Genomic DNA, 20,276 nt, shown 5'->3' with positions numbered 1-20,276 from the left:
TCCATTCTACAGTTGAACTTTGGAGTTGTTTCTAACTTTTGGCAATCCTGATAGGGCTGTTATAAACATTTGCACATAGGGTTTTGTGTGTACATATGTTTTCATTACTCTTGGGAAAATTCCTAGTAATTGGATTGTTAGTCATATATAGTATGTGTATGTTGAATTTTATAAGAAACTGTCAAACTGACTTCCAAAATGCCTTCGCTCTTTTGTGTTTCCCCCAGCAATGCATGAGAGTTTCAGTTGCTCTGCATCTTCACCAGCATTTCGTATTTTCCTTTTTTTTTTTATCTTGAGCCATCCTAATACATATGTAGAGGTATTTTATTGTGACTTTGATGTGCATTTCCCTAATGACTAATGATGTCGAGCATCTTTTTATGTGATGATGTGTTGTCAATATCCTTATTTTGTAAAGTTTTGTTTGAATCTTTTGCCCATTTTTAATTGGGTTGCCTGCTTTCTTATTATTGAGTTGTAAGAATTCTTTATATATTCTAAATGTCAGCACTTCATCAGAAATGTATTTTACAGATATTTTCTCCCAGTTTGTAGCTCGTTTTTATTTTCTTAACAGGGTTTTTTGAAGAGAAGACAACAGATCTTTAAGTTGTTTTTTAACTGTACTGAAGAACAAAGAAATTTTTATAAGTGTCTGCCACATGCTCAACTTTTATTGGCACTAGAATTACAATAATGTCTAAGCTTAAAGTTGTATTTTTCCTTTTTAACAAAATTGGCATTGATTGGTTTCTTGTCTACTTTTTCACTATCATATCATTAATATTTCTACATCATTAACTATTATTTGAAAACATGATTGTAAGGTATACTCTCACAGCGAGGTCTTGATTCATCTTAACTATCCCTCTGTATTCGGAAATGTTTATGTTGATTCCCATCAATATTTTAAAAAGAAAAGAAGCATATGATTACCATCCTTGCACGGATATCTCTGTATACATTTCCAATTACTTTCTTAGTATAAATGCTTATAACTGCAAAAACTGGGACAGAGGCACAAGACTTTGCTCTATACCTGTCTCTTTAGAAAAACTGCAGATGTCCTGAAGCAAAGAACTTGTCTTGCCCTCCTTGCCATGCTGGAATATGACAAAAGCCTGTTACATTGCAGGTGCACTATACACACTTGAGGGATCAACAGTTGGAGAGAAAAAGAATTCCACTGAACTCCATCCTCTCCCTTTCCTCCTGTGGAAAAAAAAAAAAAAAAAGAATATCCTGTCTCCTGTAGACATCTATCTTGCCTTCCCAGATGAAGGGAAGAAGAAAGTCTTCTTCTAAGAGAAAACTTGCCAAGGAGATGCAGGTTTCCCAGAGAGCTGGATGACAAGCCCTGTTGCTGCTCAGCAATGCCCTGAAGGGGCCCTGCCCCCTGCCTGTATAAAGCTGGGTGCGGTGGTGGGACAGCCACAGCTGGCATTCGGCCTCCAGAGCACCAGCACTGGCACTGGCACTGGCACGCGCTATGGCAAATGAAGTGCAAGACCTGCTCTCCCCCCGGAAAGGGGGACATCCTCCCGCAGGTAGGCTGCCACCTGCCCTCAGTCCTGCAGGCTGTTGCTGCACCCCTCTTCCACCGGTGCCTTCCACGGAGCACCCCAACAGACCGAAGCTTCTCTGCCTACCTAGTATTACTTTAGCTCCATACAGCCCGACTTCCTCCTATGCCTTTGATCCTTCTCGGCTTGTGTGTAAAGCCACCTGGGGATTTGTCAGACCCCCCAGTGGGTTAAAACCTAATTACCTAGGGGAGTGTATGGATTTGGCGCTTGTGGAAAGGCATAGGTAGAGAGGCTGTACCTTTCCTCCCTTGAGGCAGCGTTCCTTTCCTGGGGCGCTGGCTGTAGGTTAGCAGTGACACATCCACACCAGGAAGATGATTTGCTACCATGGAAACCTTTCTCTTTAGAGGTTCCAGCTGTAAGACTCAGTCTCCCCAAGATGCCTGTACATCATCTGACTTCCTACCCAGGCGAAGCGGCTTCTGCACAGAGGACAACAATCATGTTTCTTTCTCCCTCCTCAGGCTTTGGGGATGTGGCTTACCTGTCAACAAGCTGAGAAGTACTTTTAAATAAAGACACAGGTCTTGAGGAGGCTGACTGGAAAAGGTAGCTGTCAAGGTGTTTGCAAAGCATCCAGAGTTGTCTTTTTTTTTTTTTAAATTTATGCTATCTATATTGACTCTCTGGAATATGGAAATTAGTTGTATTGTACTTAACCATATGTTCATATAGGTTGGCTGAGGTGTACAGGCCTATTTTTAGTCAGTTTTATATTCTTCCAACTGCCTTCTTTCTTTTTTACTGAAGAAAGACCTCAAAAGCTTGATTGCTTTGTTCTTGCCTTTCTCCATTTACAAAACATATTTACTATCTAATTCTCTGGCACCTCTAGGCCATGGTTATTTTAATAATCTTTGCTGCAGAGGGTGATGGCAGTATCGTCTTCACAGAGAGTCAAATGTAACATTGTTTTGGTGGCTTTCTGGCAGGTAGCCTAGCCAAAAAGAGTCCAGAATTTTACTACTCATTCTGAGTTTCCAATTCTAGACATCTTGCTCTGATCTCCTCTAGCAGATTACTGACATTTTATATTTGTAATCAAACGTAGCAGTATTTAACATTACCTATATTTAAAGTTAATGATGTTAGCTATTAGTCTGGAAGTATATATGCAAGTCATTGAAGAGAGGCTCCTTGCATAGACAAAGACAAAAGAAAAAAGAACTCCATTCTCATTATGTCATTTCCACTCCAATCCTTCATAAAATGTCTAAGCTGAAACCTGTTTTGCTAAGCAACATTTACACACAAAGAACACAGACATAAACTTAACCAAATGAAAGTTTGAATGAAACCACTGGGAACTTTCTGTCCCCACCACTAATGATTGCTAATTACTCTGTGTACATAGCACACCATGACTCCATCAAGCATGCCACGATGCCTCTGGCATGACAATTAATTATTAGGAACTGTGACACTACAGATAAGAGGTTTTGGATAATTAGAATGGAGATGAAGGCAGACTTTTGCCTCCCCACTGAGCACAAGGGAACAAAGAAGTGTCATCCTTCAGCCTGTCTTGCCACTAATTTTAAGTCTGAATCTGTTTGTGGTGGTGCAAAATTTTATTTATGGAACAAAAACAAGAGCCAAAATTCTATTAATTTTTCACTTGATTTTTATAAGCAAAATACAGATCCCTAAAAGTGGGAAGACGAGGTGACTCGGTGGGGAGGGTGGGACATACATAGCCTTTGGAATCAGACAGACCTGGGTTCGGACCTTGATTTCATTTCCCATCTTCGAGCCTGAGTTTCCTCATCTCTGAAACAGGATGCAATAAATAACATCTATCTAGTAAGTTTGTTGTAATGATTAAAAGAGATCACCTCTGTAAAGTACCTGGCACCTGAATGTTAGCCTCCTTAAAATGCAGGCTGGTAGAACACATTACTATCAAAAGAAATTATCCTCCCCAATTTCAAGACATCCTGATGCTGGAGCGGCATTAGACACTACTGCAGTAGTCGGAACAGAAGAAAACTGCAATGGAAAAAATGTGTGCCTATCCCATCACAGTTAAAAATGAAATCACTCAGCTGGCACAGTAGCTCACACCTGTAATCCCAGCACTTTGGGAGGCCGAGGCGGGTAGATCACCTGAGGTCAGGAGTTCAAGACCAGCTTGGCCAATATGGTGAAACCCCGTCTCTACTAAAAATACAAAAATTAGCCAGGTATGGTGGCATGAGCCTGTAATCCCAGCTACTTGGGAGGCTGAGGCAGGAGAATCACTTGAATCCGGGAGGCAGAGGTTGTGGTGAGCCAATATCATGCCACTGCACTCCAGCCTGGGCAACAAGAGCAAGACTCTGTCAAAAAAAAAAAAAAAAAGACTCAGAAGTCAGCTAGCTGCATCTCTTTCCTACCTATATATGGAGCACTCAGTGGTTTTGTTTTAATGTATATTAATATAATATATTGCACCTCTGTTAGCCCTGGCTATATATTTATGCTATGAAACGAGACTACATAAAACACAAGGTGGCCTGGGCTCTAGTAAGCAGAGCATGGAATTTTCTGCTTTCTTGATTTGTCTCGCTCTCACTTTCGGAAGAACCCCATTATATGAACAGCAGCACCAAAAATGTGTGAGTAGAAGGTGATCCCAGGAAGCCAGATATGTGATGAATAGAAAGAGCAGTGGTTCACGACTTTTTCTACATTTCCTGCACTTTTTAATTGGGGCTAAGCCAAATGAATCAGAGCCATGAGAGGGGTGTCTCATGCTTGTAATCCCAGCACTTTGGGAAGCTGAAGTGGGTGGATCACCTGAGGTCAGGAGTTTGATCACCTGGCTAACATGGTGAAACCCCGTTTCTACTAAAAATACAAAAAATTAGCCAGGCATGATGGCACATGCCTGTAATCCCAGCTACTTGGGAGGCTGAGGCAGGAGTAGAGTTGTCCAACCCTACATGACATTTCCTCATCAGTAAATTGCTCCTCTGCCCTCATGACAGCCCTTCAGATATTTGAAGATGATTCACTAAGCTATCTTGAGTCTTTGCTTCTTCAGGAGTTATCTTACCAGATTCCCTACTTCCTCATGTAGCATGCCTGCCTTCACTCTGGTCACTCTCCTCTGAAGATTCCCAGATTATCAATGTCCTTCTAAACGAGTGGTACAGAACTCAATATTCCAAAGGTCTTCTTTTTAAAATAAAAAATAAAATAAAATAAAAGAGGAGTCTCACTGTGTCACCCAGGCCTGCGTGCAGTGGTGTGAGTGGTGTGACCTCAGCGCACTGCAACCTCTGCCTCCCAGGTTCAAGCAATTCTCCTGTCTCAGCCTCCCAAATAGTGGCTGGGCCTACAGGCAACCGCCATCACACCCGGCCAATTTCTGTATTTTTAGTAGAGACAGGGTTTTGCCCTTCTGGTCAGACTGGTCTCGAACTCCTCACCTCAGGTGATCCACCTGCCTCGGCCTCCCAAAGTGCTGGGATTACAGGTGTGAGCCATCGTGCCCAGCCAGGTCTTCTCATCTTTAACTAAAACAATTTTGCTTCTATAGTTGGTGATAATAATTAGTCCAGGCAGAAGAAAATGTGTAGGAATAATAGCATCAGGGAAAGCAAAAGGAACACTAACAAGAAAATAATTACAGCACACCATATATAAAAGGCACTTGTCATAAGGAGAATGAAAAATACTGTTCGGAGGTGTATCAAAGCCCCTAGAGCTCTTATTTGATTCTTCTTATCATCAAACAACAGAGCTATGAGCAGACACCAGCTCCCATACAGAGGCACACACTCCTCAAACATTCTTTGGGAAAAAGCCCATCCCTTGATTTATTTCACCTGTGTTCCGCGGCTATTCAGAAATGTTTCCATATAATTTCATTTTTGTTGCTGATTACTTTGTATGCCATATGTGTATATAAATAATTTATATATATAAAGAATGTATATATATATAAATTAAAGCAGATAATATATAAAGATAGCATTTTCTGAGGCTTATATATATAAATCAATATTGTTTTAAACTTGGTAATTCAAATGACCAAATGGAGTTTATTCCATGAATGCAGGAATGGTTAAATAGTAAAACATCAGATCTCCTTAGTGATACAAAACCCATAAGAGATTGACAAGGTCACATAAAAACACCAAATTTCTGACTGGCAAAAACATTATCAATAAAGCCAAAAAGCAGTAACTGGTAACTGGTACAATATAATATTTTATATTTGCAATGTATTTCATGGAAAAAGAGCTCCTATAAATCAATAAGAAAAAGATAGGAAAAAGACTAACAATCCAATTGTAAAGGACAAAAGATTTGAACAGCTTACAGAAAAGAAAATGCAAATGTCTTCTAAAACACAGAACCAAGCTCAACCTTTAATAAAAAATGAGAAATGAGAATTAAAACAGTGAGATACCCTTACCTATTTTGTAACTTATTGGCTGATAAAACCAAACACTTTGTAGCTCTCATTGTTAACAGGGCTATGGAAGAACAATCATTGTCATCGTGGCTGGTGAGATTCTAAACTGGTACAACCTCCGCTAAGGGCAATTTGGCAAGATTTAACTAAATTCCAGACACGCATACTCTTAAGAACTAACAAGATCACTTTTAGGAATTCCCCCACAGGTATACTTGTATTTGTGCAAAATTATATATCTAAAACTGTTAGGAGAGCAAGAATCCAAAAGAGCCGGAGTGACACCACTTTAAAATCACCTCCATCTTAGAATGAGCGAGGCACATTCCTTGCCAGTCACAACCCCATGGTGCTAAGATGTTTACAGCTGAGGAAACAGCTTGGTAATGCCTGCAAGAACAAACTCTTACAACCACAGAAAGTCCAGATGTGCCAATACCCATAACAATAATGCTTTCAAGATAATAACAGTTACGCTTTGATGTACTCACACACCAACCAAATGTCAAGGATGGTTTTCTTTACATCAGTAGAATAATAAATCTTGTCATGTTGTCTGCTCACCTGCATGTCGTCACAGTTTAGTCTTTACATAGACAAGGCCCCTATATAAGAAAAACTGAAAAACATTGTTTGTGCACTCGCTTTCTGAGGACACCCTACTCTGTAATGTTTCTAATAAACTTACTTCACTGAGCTCTGTGATTCGCCTTGAATTTCTTCCTGTGCAAGATCCAAGAACCCTTTTCTGGAGTCTGGATCAAGACACCTCTTTCTGATAACAAAAGGATATTCATTGCAGCATTGTTTGTGATAGTAGTAGATTAGAAACACATGAAATGTCCAACATTAGGGAACTGGTTAAGTAAACACAGGGTGTTCATATAATAAAATGCTAAAGCAGGTGTTAAAAAAGAAAATCACATAAATGATATATAGAGATGTAGATGTAAATATAGATATGGAACTTTCTCTAAAATATGTGATTAAGTGAAGAAAATAAACAAGATGTAGAGCAATGTGTACCTTATGCTACCATTTTTATAAAAAATAAAACCTAAGTGTATGTGTAGAATAACTGTGGATGAAGACACAGGAAGCTCATAACATTAGCAGTATCTTGGGAGATAATCTAGGAAGTTGGAAAATAATGGTAGGAGGGAGACTGCAGACCTTTTTATGGCTTTTGAATTTTGTGCCTTATGCAGATAACATAACCAAGATGATAAATTAAGTAATAATTGTAAAGAACAATGATGAAGTCAGTTCACAAGGGCACAGAGAAATACAATAGATTTTCTTTATTTTTCACTTTATTGGACCACAGTTTTAGAAAATCGCCAATCTGGCATTTTCATAAAAAGAATTAACAGGCTCAAACAAATCAATGTCCATTTAGCTTTTCCTCATTTGAGCTTGTCAGATTTTAGATGTGCAAATTTCCTGGGAACAGAAAAAAAGCATTTGCTTTGACTTGCTATCTGAAATGGGTTGTTCCTTTTCAAAAGTTGATTTCATCTGACATTGTTAAACACTTGAATTGCTGTTAGGTCATCTGTAGCCTAATTAACATTAATTGATCATTTGAATGGCAGGATTATTAATGCAGTTTAATTACTCATTAGAACATCTGAGCTTGGCCCACACTGGAGGTTTGGGGTCTGGATGGAAGGTGGGTATCTGGTAGACTCGGAACCACCTCTGTTGAGTTAAATGCCTTTTATCGCTGTGTGCCCTGACTTTTGGCTCATTTCTCAGAATCTGGCTTTTGAAAGCTTTGGTTAGAAAAAGAAAAATGCAAGCCACGCACAACTTTAATCTGGTGGGAAAACAGAGGGTCACATTGTAATTGTCGGTTGCTATTGTGGGGAATGTAATTGGTTTGATAATAAGAAAAAATGTTTTTCAGTGAAATGCCTGAGGGAGTATGTTGTTATTCTCTTCCCTAAATCTAAGGTGTAACCTTCTGCTTTTTCAGCCTTGGTTCCACTTCTCTGAGCATAAACAAGTAGCTCTCAGCCCTTCCTCCACCCACACCTGGTTTGCCAATAAAATATATATATTTTTCTTTTATTGTGTTGTTTTATACAAAAGTTTAGATCTTTAAAAAATAAGTTCAAAAATTATTTTCAAATCTAAAGTCATACCTTTAATAACAAAGCAAGCCTTCTCTCACTATTCTAACTTCCTTGCTGATTTTTATCTGTTTGTAGTAAAAGCTGGAGGAATGAGAATTTCCAAAAAACAAGAAATTGGTGCCTTGGAGAGACATACCAAAAAAACAGGATTCGAGAAAACAAGGTAGGGACTCTTAATTCTTCTCCATCACCTTGAGTTTTGAATGACTCTGCCTCCAGGAGTTATTTTAGGACAAACCAAGGCTTCCTGTGCCTTTGGAAGGCCGCCAGAGAAGGGGGTGGGGTTGGAGGGTGTGATCTGTGGTGACTTAGGGTGAGGGGTGGGGAAGTTAGGTGGCTACCCTCTAGAGGGCTCCCATCACCACCCCCACCCATTCTCCTCCTCTCTGTGTCCAGCCCAGCGGCTTTGCACTTAATAGGCACGGTCCTAAATGCATCCAAACCTGACACCAATCCTTTTATCCTATTTTCAGATCAGCCTTTAAAATATTGTTCCTAGGTTGGCCCTGTTTTCATAATACGCTTTCTGCTGAAGTAAATGTCCTGAATTAAAAATAAATGTCTTTTTTGTTTTAAATCCATCACTGAATTATTTAGAAAGTAATGGCCACTATATTTGGCACAGCTGGAAGGCACATAGGTACTGAGCAGCCTCCCCCAGCTCCTTCCGCCGTAACCTTGACGCCTGCGCTGTTCTCAGAACTCAGCCGAGAGCTGTGGGCTGGATCAGGAACGCACATGGCCCAACCACTCTAGGCATTGGGTAAGGAAAGCCAGAGCATTTCAAAAACCAAGAAACACGCAGAACTGGTTCTTTCTAAGGAGTGTTTCAAAGACTATTAATTTTGAAATGGTTTCCACAGATCAGTTGATGAGTAATTCAAAAGGAGCTGAGTAGAGGATGCTCCAGGCACCTCCATGAGAGTTAAACCATCTCAGAAAGAGAATGGAAATAGACTATGGCACGTCTTTGACTCTTTTCTATAAAATTATTTTTAAGTCACTTTTAAAGATTTCTTCCTAATTTCTGGGAAGACATTTTTTGAGGATTTGCCTCCCTCCACTTTAGAATGAAATGCTGATTTGCCGCATTAGCAGCCAGTCATTTGTTACTGCCATATCAGAAACTAACCATCACATGACAAGAGGGAAGCTGTATGTTGTCAAGGGTGGAGGTCGCACGTTATTTATCTTCTGACCCAGCATCTAGGACAGTTCCTAGAATAGTGAGTGCATTCTGTAAATGATATCAGACTGCGATTGAATTGCAAGCTGATTAATTTTGAGAACTATTCATTCTGTATCCAAAACCTGACTCAAGCATGTGCCCTGCTGATTGTGACATTGGTTAACCTGCCTGAGCCAGGGGCTCAGGAACTAAAGCGTCTTGTCTTGGAAACGACTTACTAGTGGGCAGCCAAAGGACAGGTCATTCATTTCTCTGCATCTCAGAAAAATGGGGCTTACTATTAATTCTAACGTCCACTGAACAATGCAGGTAGGGGAGTTGGCTAGAGAGTAATAAGGTGGTGATTGGAATCTTCTTTAAAAACTCAATTGTTTTCTAATAGTCGTTAAATGACAGAAATTGGACTTTTACAGAACTTAAACAGCAAAAGATGGCTCTTGCCCTAAGTACCAGGGACAGAAACAGGTTATGTGGAGCTTGAAACTTATAGACTTTCAGGGCCATTTTAAAAGAAAAATAACCAAAAATGACCAATATGGAATGGGTAGGGCCCCTCCCAGGGCCTTGGGAGGAGCCATTGTGGTAGGAGACCCTGGAATTAAGTATCATCTCCACATGTATCCCCCTCTGCTATTTACATCTCCTAGCGGGGCATGTGCACAGGATAGGAAAGCCTTGTTTTCATGGACAAACACTCCTTTTTATGTCATCTTAGAGAATAGCTTTTTAAAAATATGCTGTAGACCAGAATTTTCCAAACATCATCAATCCATATCCACTTCCTAATAGCTTCTACAAACCAACACAAACCATCCAGAAAAAAATATATGCCAAGTGCAGAGTTTCTTCAAGACATTGATATTGTACTGTAGATTCAGCCCTGATTGAAACTCTCCTACAAAATAACTTGGCCTGAGAGAAAGAAGCCAGATGCAAAAGAGTACGAGCTGTAGACGGTTTATTTTATGAAGCACAAAAACAGTCAAAACCAGTCTTTGAGGCTATAAATCAGGGTAGCAGTTATCCTTAGGGACAGCTGGTTTGACTAGTAGTTTCAATTTTATTCAATCTATATGCTTATAGTATGTACATGTTTCTGTGTGTATATCATATTTCAATAAAAAGTTAAAAAAATAATAATAATAATAGGCAGCCATGGTGTCTCATGCTTGTAATCCCAGCACTTTGGGAAGCTGAAGTGGGTGGATCACCTGAGGTCAGGAGTTTGAGACCAGCCTGGCTAACATGGTGAAACCCCGTTTCTACTAAAAATACAAAAAATTAGCCAGGCATGGTGGCACATGCCTGTAATCCCAGCGACTTGGGAGGCTGAGGCAGGAGAATCGCTTGAACCCAGGAGGCGGAGGTTGCAGTGAGCCGAGATTGCACCATTGCACTCCAGCCTGGGCAACAAGAGCGAAACTCCGTCTCAAAAAAACAAAAACAAAAACAAAAACAAAACAAAAAACCAATAATAATAACTTGGCCTGCAAAACTTGTTGTGTGTAGCACATAGGTACACAGAGGCAAAATCTGTGTCTTCTAGATGTTCCCAAGCAGAGTGAAAGCAAAAAAGGCCGCAGAGACAGTCCTCTGTATAAATCATGTGGCCTTTTCAGTGGGAAAATTTTTTAAGTCCTGTTCAAAGTTTCTTTTCATCTTCACAGCGCCATTGCAAATGTTGCCAAAATACAGACACTGGATGCCCTGAACGACGCGCTGGAGAAGGTGAGCCGTGGGCAAATCACATAACGCTACAAGTCAGTCCGCCCAGCAGATCTGGCTGCATGGGTGAATGCGCTGATGACCACTGAAGTTTTTTCCAACCCAGGGGTTTTATGTCCTTGTGAAAGAATTTGTTCTCGGTCAGAGGAACACAAAGTGATTTGAGTGGGAGAAGCTGCGTCTCTCAAATTCCTAAAGTGTCCATTTAATAAACCCTTTCCAAAATAAGATAAGAAAGCAGAAATTGTGATGCTGAATTTGCAGAATGGTACTTTGCTATCCCAAATATTTCTTGGAAACATTGGCATGTTTTTATAAAAGGCAGCCTGTGGAGTGGGGCTTCAGCAGTTTTTGACCTTCTTCCCTGCCCCTGTGTTCCTATAAGGAGATATTTGATTTGAGGAGAGGGTGGGTGGTAGAGGGCTGCATGGTCTAGGGTTGGAGGAAGGCTGGGCACCAGCTGGGTTTATCCAGTAAAGTCTGCTTATAAAGGTAGTTGACCAGGACTATTTTTATTTCTATATTCTGAATTCCTTCTTTTCTTTTTTTTTTTTTTTTTTTTTTTTTTTTTTTTTTTTTTTTGATACAAACTTTGCTCTTTTTGCCCAGACTGGAGTACAATTATGCGATCTCGGCTTTCACTGCAACCTCCACCTCCTGAGTTGAAGTGATTCTCCTGCCTCAGCCTCCCGAATAGCTGGGATTACAGGCATGCACCACTACCTTCAGTTAATTTTGTATTTTTAATAGAGACAGGGTTTCACTATGTTGGCCAGGCTGGTCTCAAACTACTGACCTCAGGTGATCCACCCACCTCGACCTCCCAAAGTGCTGGGATTACAGGTGTGAGTCACTGCGCCCGGCCATATATCCTGAATTCCTGTTAGGTAGTTCTAGAAACTCAGAAAACTCTTACCAAGTAGACAGTGGTTTGATTTTCTGGATTCAAAAGTTTGTTTTCAAATTTTGTAGGTGAGCTGAGCGAAGGCCCTTATTCTATGTCTAGTAGGCAGGTATGTCACAGTCAAGGTAATATAGAGCCACTCTTTCTGCTACTGCCCTGTTTATGGAAGGGGTGGGATAAAGCATCCTCTGTAGAAGGAAGACTGCTGTTGCAACCAAAATCAGATGCCTGAGGACCACCAGCTCAGCCTTTGAAAAAGATGAGTGCAGCTAGCCCCCAGGCCTCCCATTTGGCACTGGCTTCATCACCGTCTGTATGGCCTTGAGCAAGTTACTTATCCTGTGGTTCAGTTCCATGTGTGTACAATGGAGGTAAGGAAGAGTGCGCGGCTTATAGGGTTGTTATGTGGAGACAGTGAGCTCACAGACAGGAAGGTCTTGGAAGAGTCTCAGCACAGAGTAACCTCTTTGCACTGTGTTAGGGTTAGTAGCATTGGTTTTTATGACAGTGAAATAAGACAGCATATCTAAAGTCCATGTTGTACAAAGGTTAGATCTTGATGATGAGCCGTAGCTACCGAGCCTCCTCACATGGGAGCCTTGGTTCTGCACTCAGGTCAATTTAGGGTGAAGTCAGAAGTGACTCTCTGCCTTCCTGGCTTCAGAGGCAGGGCTGGTGCATGATACCCTGCCAGGGTAACACAAGCTGTCTGCTCCCACATCTTACATTCTCTTGCTCCTGCCCACTAAACACCTCTTCCTTGGGGCAAGAGAGTGCTCACAGTTGTAAGTGGAACTAAATAGAATAGACATGTTCCCCTAAAATATTTGTTAACTCAAAATAAAGTATTGAAAAGGAATGGTCAATAAAGGTTGGTCATGCTGTGTATTAGGTACGATGCCAGAGTTTACACTGTGTTCTTATAGACAGATGATATGCTTATGTCTTTGACATATCACTTCTTTATTTCAAAGGTAAAAAGAATAATCTCTTCCCTAAGTAACAATACTTAACAATAATAATCAGTTGTATATGGAAACCATAAGAGAACATTGAGATGATGTGCTGTTAGAAATATTTTTAACAGGCCAGGCACAGTGGCTCACACCTGTAATCCCAGCACTTTGGGAGGCTGAGGCAGGTGGATCACAAGGTCAGGAGTTCAAGACCAGCCTGGCCAATATGGTAAAACCCCGTCTCTACTAAAAATACAAAAATTAGCTGGGCATGGTGATCCGTGCCTATAGTCCCAGCTACTCGGGAGGCTGAGGCAGGAGAATTGCTTGAACCCGGGAGATGGAAGTTGCAGTGAGCCGAGATCACGCCACTGCACTCCAGCCTGGGCAACAGAGTGAGACTCCATCTCAAAAAAAAAAAGAAAAGAAAAGAAAAAGAAATATTTTTAACAGAAACTATACCTATTTTTAAAAATATACCTCTGTGCTCAGCTCAGTGTTTAGTGGAGTAGGACTGTGGCTAAGATTGTACAGGTTACTGGTTAGGAGAGCAGGTCCTGGCATCAGCCATAGGCTGCCCAGTTCCTGTGCTGGCTGTGTCTCTCACTAGCGTGTGCCCTGGGGCAGGTTTCTTCACTTTTTTGTGCTCTTCTTTCCTTATCTGTAAATGGGAATGTGAGTACTAGTATCTACTTCGCAGAGACATGTTGAGAGTAAAACATAATACATGCACAGTGCTAGGACACTTAGCCCTCAGCAAGTGATATCTTCTGTTCCCAGGCCTGCATCCCATTATCACTTGGGAACTCAGGTAAAGGGTAAGGCACCAGCAACAAAAATAAGCTCCAAGAGTACCGTAAGGGACTACCTCAAAGACAAACATTGGTAGGATCCATGTGTTTCCCTATAGCTAAGAAAAATCCCACGGAATCCATCATTCAACCTGAAACCTAGTAAGATTTCACAATAAAGGTCAACCTGGGGTTGAGATCTGCTGACCACTAGATCTACTGAGATCACCAGTTGTGTGGGGCTGAGTAGGAGGGGTTGATTACAAATGACCAGAGGGAATTTGGGGGAATGATGGGACGGTTATTTATCTTGATTGTGGTTGTAGTCACAAACTGTATGTCCTTGTCAAGACTCATAAAGCAGCACACTAAAAAGGGTAAATTTTACTTTAGGTAAATACTTTGATTTTAAAAACTGAATAGCCATGCTGCTATAAACTATACAGGGTGATTCAAAAAATATAAGAAATGATATATAAAAGATACAGAGATACAGGTATCTTTTAATACATTTGTCCTGCATTACAATGATTCTCCTCACAGTATGTATTGCCACAGAGACCTAACAATATACAGTTGGTCAGAATAAATGCAGTGGCAGAATTGAGAGTCACATCCTCTGCATTTATTAACGTGTTCATGCCCTCAGTTACAATCGTGTCTAGTCCCAAGAATCCATGTTATTTCTCATACTTATTTTAAGAAATTAAGTCTCTAAAGCAACCCCTCTCTATAGGAACTCATCAACCATTCAACCATGGCAGGAAAATTCTCTCTGTATGCTATTCATCTCTGAATTCCTACTTTAAAATCAACATGGGGTTTAAGATTTTGGAGATTGAAAAATGATCTCCAAAGGGCTGGAATTGTGTAAATCAAAATGGGAAGCAGCCTAGAATCTACCCCAGTATTTCCCCACCTCTCCCCTCCACACAGACTGCTTTATCCCACCCTACCTCATTTCTCCTTTCCTCCCCGCTCTCCAGCCAGCCTTCCCCACCTCTTGAAGCCCTCAATATTAAGAGAATTCATGTTGCCCAGTGGCAGAACACATGACATGGTATTCCTGCAGAAAACAGGTTATGTAACCCAAAAGCTCTCTGGGCTAGAAATCTGGGAGACCTGGTCTTAGATCAAGTTCCACCCACTACTTAGAAGTTATTTGACCTTTTAGATGTCACGTAACTCCTCTGGGATTTGTGCTGATTCATTTACTTTTAAAAAATTATTTTAAGGTAGGGAGTGAACAAGAATGATTCTGCCAAATATATTAATCCTCTGGACAGCCATGGCAATTAAATTTGGCAATAGTTGTGAAACTTCTCAGACCATAAAAGTATCCAGTTAAAACATCCATAACGGGGTTGCGTTATGGTGTGGAGGGGGAATGCTGAAGCCTGGTTAAAGGAGGGGCTACTTTTTTCAAGCTGCCAGACTATGGGTCACCACTGCCAAAGCCAGTGAGATGTATGTGAAATGGGATCCTGGGGGAGAGAAAACTATCAAAGGCTCTGCAGATTTTAAAAGGCTTCTCTTGTTCTGTAGATTACTATCACTGTAGGAGTATCCTTGAATTTCATTGACGAGAGCTGAATGTTTTGTTTTAAGCAGTTTGCTTAACAGGGTGTGGAAATTTAAGTGCCAACATTCGAGTTGGAAGTTAACACCCTGGAAAGATGAATGAAAGCACTGCCAGTCTGCTAACACCACCAAACTTCAGGCTCTAAAACAAAACCTGCAGCTGATTTGCTTGCATCTAGAATTTCAGGGCTCTAGTCATGAAGACCTCCATTACACTTCTTTTGCTTTTTCTCCTAAATGAAAAATATAGGTTCTGAGGTCACAGCTACCCAAGATGAAGGTAAATTCTCAATGTAGAAGTTTCTACTGATCCACTTTCTAAGTTCAATGTGTTGCCCCTGTAATGGAGCCACAGCAAGGCAGGATCCTTGTACATACATGGCTTTAAATTCTTTCTCTCGTGGAGTTACCCTGCATTCTCTTACCCTGATGAATGACACAAGAAACACCTTTCATTCTACAAATACTATCATTTTACAGAGGCTAATGATGAAAATTCCACAGCTTCCCCAAAGTTAAAATGTCAGACTAAAACACAGCTGGTTGTAGCTTATACTCTGGAAAGCTATTTCTACTTATTTGTAGTTTAGACTTGAAAATAACCTTTTCCTATCTCCATTGATATAAAATCTACAACAAAGAATTAGTACATTGAGGAGCTGACCATTTTATTGACAGTTTCATCCATTCTGACGGAAGATTCTTTATAGACTCTTCACCCATAGCCCCAAGTCCTACATCAGGATGCCCCTGACTGAGGCAGGTAGGGAGATGAGAAGGAGAACTTTCCTTTTATCGTATTTTCATGTTGCTATGGAAACCCTGGTCCTGGAACCCCAAAACCTGTACACTTGTAGCTTAACAATGATGGGCAATTTGTCTATTAGCTTTGCCAGAATTATTCCTACTTTTTTCTCAATCCTGTTGATTTTCTTTTCTTCTCTCGAACTTTCCCAGATCAGTTCAAATGGCCAATGGGCCACAGGAGCTGACTTTGTTTCCCAAATATTCTAATCTGTGAAATTCGTCGTCTGGGAAGTAGTTGAGCAGTGCTTTTAGAGCTCTGGTTGAATGCCTCAGTTAAAATGTAACCCTTAACACTTCTGTATTGCTGGTGGGAATGTAAAATGGTCCAGTTGCTGTGGAAAACAATATGGTGGTTCCTCAAAAGATAAATATAGAATTGCCATGTCAGGCTGGACGCAGTGGCTCACAACTTGAATCCTAGCACTTTGGGAGGCTGAGGCAGGAGAATCGCTTGAGCCCAGTTCAAGACCAGCCTGGGCAACATAGAAAGACCTTGTCTCTACTAAAAATATAAAAAATTAGCCCAGCATGGTGGCACATGCCTGAGGTCCCAGTCACTCGGGAGGCTGAGGCAAGAGGACCACTTGAGCCAGGAGTTCAATGTTACAGGGAGCAGAGATCACACCCCTGCACTCCAGTCTGGGTGACAGAGCAAAACCTCAAAAAAAAAAAAAAAAAAAAAAAAAAGAGAGAGAGAGAATTGCCATATGATCCAGCAATTCCACTTCTTCCAATATAATCTTCCCATATATTGGAAGAATTGAAAGTAGGGACTCAGAACAGATATTCCTACACCACTGTTCATAGCCACATCATTCACAATAGCCAAAAGGTGAAGAGATCCTAACCAAGTATTCATCAATGGATGAATGGATAGACAAAACGTGGTGAATATATATATATACACACACACAATGGAATTTTATTTAACCTTAGAAAAGAAGGAAATCCCAACACATCTGTAACATGGATGGACCTTGAAGACATTATGCTAAGTGAAATAAGCCAGACACAAAAGGACAAATATTGAATGATTCTACTTATGGGAGGTACCCAGAGTAGTCAGATTCATAGATATAGAAAGTAGAATGGTGGTTGCCAGGGGCTTGGAGGAGGAGGGAATGGAGAGTGATTGTTTAATTGGTTCCAAGTTTCAGTTTAGGATGATGAAAAGGTTCTGGAGGTGGATGGTGTTGATAGCTGTGCAATAATGTGAATGTATTTAGTGCCACTGGACTAACTGTACACACACTTTAAAATGGTTAAAATGACAAGTTTTGTATATCTTAGCACAATTTTCTTTACATGCCCAAACAATGTAGCCCCTAAATTGTGGAGATCATCCTGGAGGTGATCAAATAACAAATTAGTGCCAAATTAAGCAGAAAATATCTTCGATCACTTATTGTAACACTACTCTCCTTTCCTTTTTCTTTTCCTACCTCCACCCATCATCTCTTACTTAAGAACAACAATCAGCATGTGGCTTTCTTTGTTCCAGTCCCAACTTGTCTTCTTACCCTACCTCACCTTGGCTAATTGCCCACATTTCTATTATATCAGAGTTTTTTTTGTTTGTTTCCCTTCTCACCCCCTTTTACCTTCACTAACTTGTCAAATTTTTATTCCTACCTGCAATCTCTCAAATGTGATGTAAAACTAACCTGAAATAATTCATCTATTTTAGTTGAGACTAAAGACACCGACTCTGGAAGTAAACTACTGAAGTCAATGCCCTCTTAAATTTCCTTCTGGATCTAATGCTGAAAAAAAACCAAAGCAAAACAAAACATTCTGCCCTTAACACATTGTAAAATGAACATCATATGGTCTGATGATAACTGATCTGACCAAAAAAAAAAAAGTCATCAGGTCTTTTTTAGACTCTAATGCAACATTTATGATCAATATCTCAATTATGTTTTGTTTCCAACTGCTAGAATGTTGGCAGAGATAATCCTTGGGCTTAATTTTTGTATAACTTGTACCTGCTCATTATAAAAGAAAAAAAAAAAGTACTGATAAATAAAGCAAAGAAAAAGACCAGGCATTGCCTGTAATTCTATCCCCCAGAGGTAACCATTGCTAACACTTCAGTGTATATTCTGCCAGTGTGTTTAATTTTTTAAAACCAAGAAGAAAGGACTTTTTGGAGTCACATTTCAAATGAAAGGGACTGCTTTGTGCCTAGGGCCTGGGCAGAGACATTTGAGAAGAGATGTAACGCACATATGTTTTCTCTGGCTTAGAAGAGCACAAACAAACCATAAACAGTGTGATGACTGGGGTCATGAACAGTTTTATCTCCCGTTTTATTTAGAGTGTCAAGGCAAGGGCATCTAAGTTCAATAGTGATAAGTTAAATTCCTACTGAGTTGAGGCATCCCTTCCTTGCTGGCCAAGGGAGGTTTCTTTAGGTACTTTTATAAATTGATGGGCTTGGAAACCAAGAACTAGTATGGACCCAAAAGGTCACTGGGTCCAAATTCTCCTCCTAGGAAAACCGTGTCTGAAGTGGTCAGCACCATTGGGCATGCTTTCTATCTTAAGTTATCATTAATGTAAATTCCACAAGGTCTCTGGGTTCCATATGAAATGTCTCTCATTGTCAAAAAGTCTCAGCCTGTGTTAATAAGTCTATTTAAGCTTATTTACTCACAGATGTCTTCTGTGGAGAAGACTAATCAGAACTTTTGTTCCCTGAGGCTAGTAAGCCATCCCTCAGCCTTCTCTTCACTGGGCTATTTAGATTGAACCATATGGAATGGCCAATATCACACCATTTTTGACCTTAAAAATAGCAAATGTACATACTTAGACCTAATAAATAACCCTAACTCTTCTTAACTTATTTCAGAGGTTCTTTATTTCTTTTGACAATTGAGGAGTTTTTCGTCCCCCCTCTGGACCTTCTCCAATGTCTCTGTAGCCTTCTTAGAATTCAGTGATTCATAGATGCATACTAGTGCCAGAATAATTGCTAACACCACAGAGAACTGTTGCAGACATACTTAACCATTCCCACTTTTTAAAATGTCAATTGGAATTTTTTAAAGTTAAAGACAGTAAATGAGAGAAGACCCAGGTTAAAACATACTCCCATCGGTTTAGGGCTAGAAATAGTACGGGGAAAAAAAGGAGATATTATCAAATAAATAAACAAAATTATGAGATTCCCTTGACCAACGATATCACTTTCTACTAGTTTAATATTTCATGACCAAGAAGATCCAATATGCCTATTTTTTCTTCTCTTCTCACCTTTAGCTCAACCATAAATTTCCAGCAACAGTGCACATGGCGCATCAAAAACCCGCACCTGCTCTGGAAAAGGTTGTTCCACTGAAAAGGATCTACATTATTCAGCAGCCTCGAAAATGTTAAGCCTCGATTTAAAACACAGCCGTCTGGCCAGCTGCCTCAAACATCTGACAGCTTAGCAAAAAGGGCCAAAGCTTTCCATAGGCATGCTGCACTTGCTTGGTAAATTAAACAGCTTTTGTATCTTCCCCTTTGACTTTAGGTAATAAAGCATCCAAACTTGTAAATCTAACACATCCCTGTGCCTCTTTTTGGTCCAGGTCAGAATCCCATTGATGTTTGCATGTGTAATTCTGTAGACTAAGTGAAGCATCCAGAATACCTGACTGTTCCATCCACCTCCCTGCATAAGCACTCTTCTTGACACTGACCCTGAATTGTTCCACCCTCATTGAGTTCTCCTTGAAGGCAGAGGTTGGAGAGGAGTAGACTGGGCTTGGAAAAGGCCAATATCCAATGCAAACATAAGAAGTGACTCTTCTCAGTTGTTTGTCTAAGGATGTTCAAGTTTTCACTTGAGGTGAAATGTCTTTTCCAGTTTCCCACATAAGTACATAGTTTGTTTTCAAGGCTTAATGTGGGGAAATGAAAAATTAAATTGATTACAAACATATTATTTTCTGCCAAGCAATCAAGGACAGAAGGTGGAATTATAGCTTCAGTGGGAGAGTTGCTCAGGGCCTCCCAGAAAGCTCCAGAATAGGACATCGTGGTTGGGCTACAGAAGTTATTTTCACTGGAGGTGGGGTGGGAAAGAGAGTATTGCCATAACTAAGCTTGCACTAGCTCTTCTCCCCTCTACCACACACACACACATACACACACACACACACACACACACACACACACTTTTCATGAATTCACACGTAA

The 20,276-nt window shown here is 40.4% G+C and overlaps 1 protein-coding gene across 2 annotated transcripts; it reads left to right on the top strand.

The window, feature by feature from the left end:
• The first annotated feature begins 1,436 nt into the window (after positions 1-1,436).
• On the top strand, positions 1,437-19,636 carry DAPL1 (death associated protein like 1). 2 transcript variants are annotated; one of them, XM_050750431.1, is made up of 4 exons: positions 1,437-1,550; positions 8,208-8,295; positions 10,989-11,049; positions 19,353-19,636. In XM_050750431.1, the coding sequence occupies exons 1-4, from the start codon at positions 1,493-1,495 to the stop codon at positions 19,467-19,469; spliced, it is 324 nt and encodes a 107-aa protein (XP_050606388.1). In that variant the 5' UTR covers positions 1,437-1,492; the 3' UTR covers positions 19,470-19,636. The 2 variants fall into 2 exon arrangements, with proteins under 2 accessions (XP_050606388.1, XP_050606389.1); XM_050750432.1 differs by lacking the exon at positions 19,353-19,636 and adding an exon at positions 11,656-11,749 and having other exon boundaries at positions 1,452-1,550.
• Positions 19,637-20,276: the final 640 nt, after the last annotated feature.

This window comes from Macaca thibetana, chromosome 12 (genome assembly GCF_024542745.1).
Source record: "Macaca thibetana thibetana isolate TM-01 chromosome 12, ASM2454274v1, whole genome shotgun sequence".
Lineage (NCBI taxonomy): Eukaryota > Metazoa > Chordata > Mammalia > Primates > Cercopithecidae > Macaca > Macaca thibetana.
The sequence above is the reverse complement of the archived record's forward strand: the minus strand, read 5'-3'. Positions and strand labels throughout refer to the sequence as shown.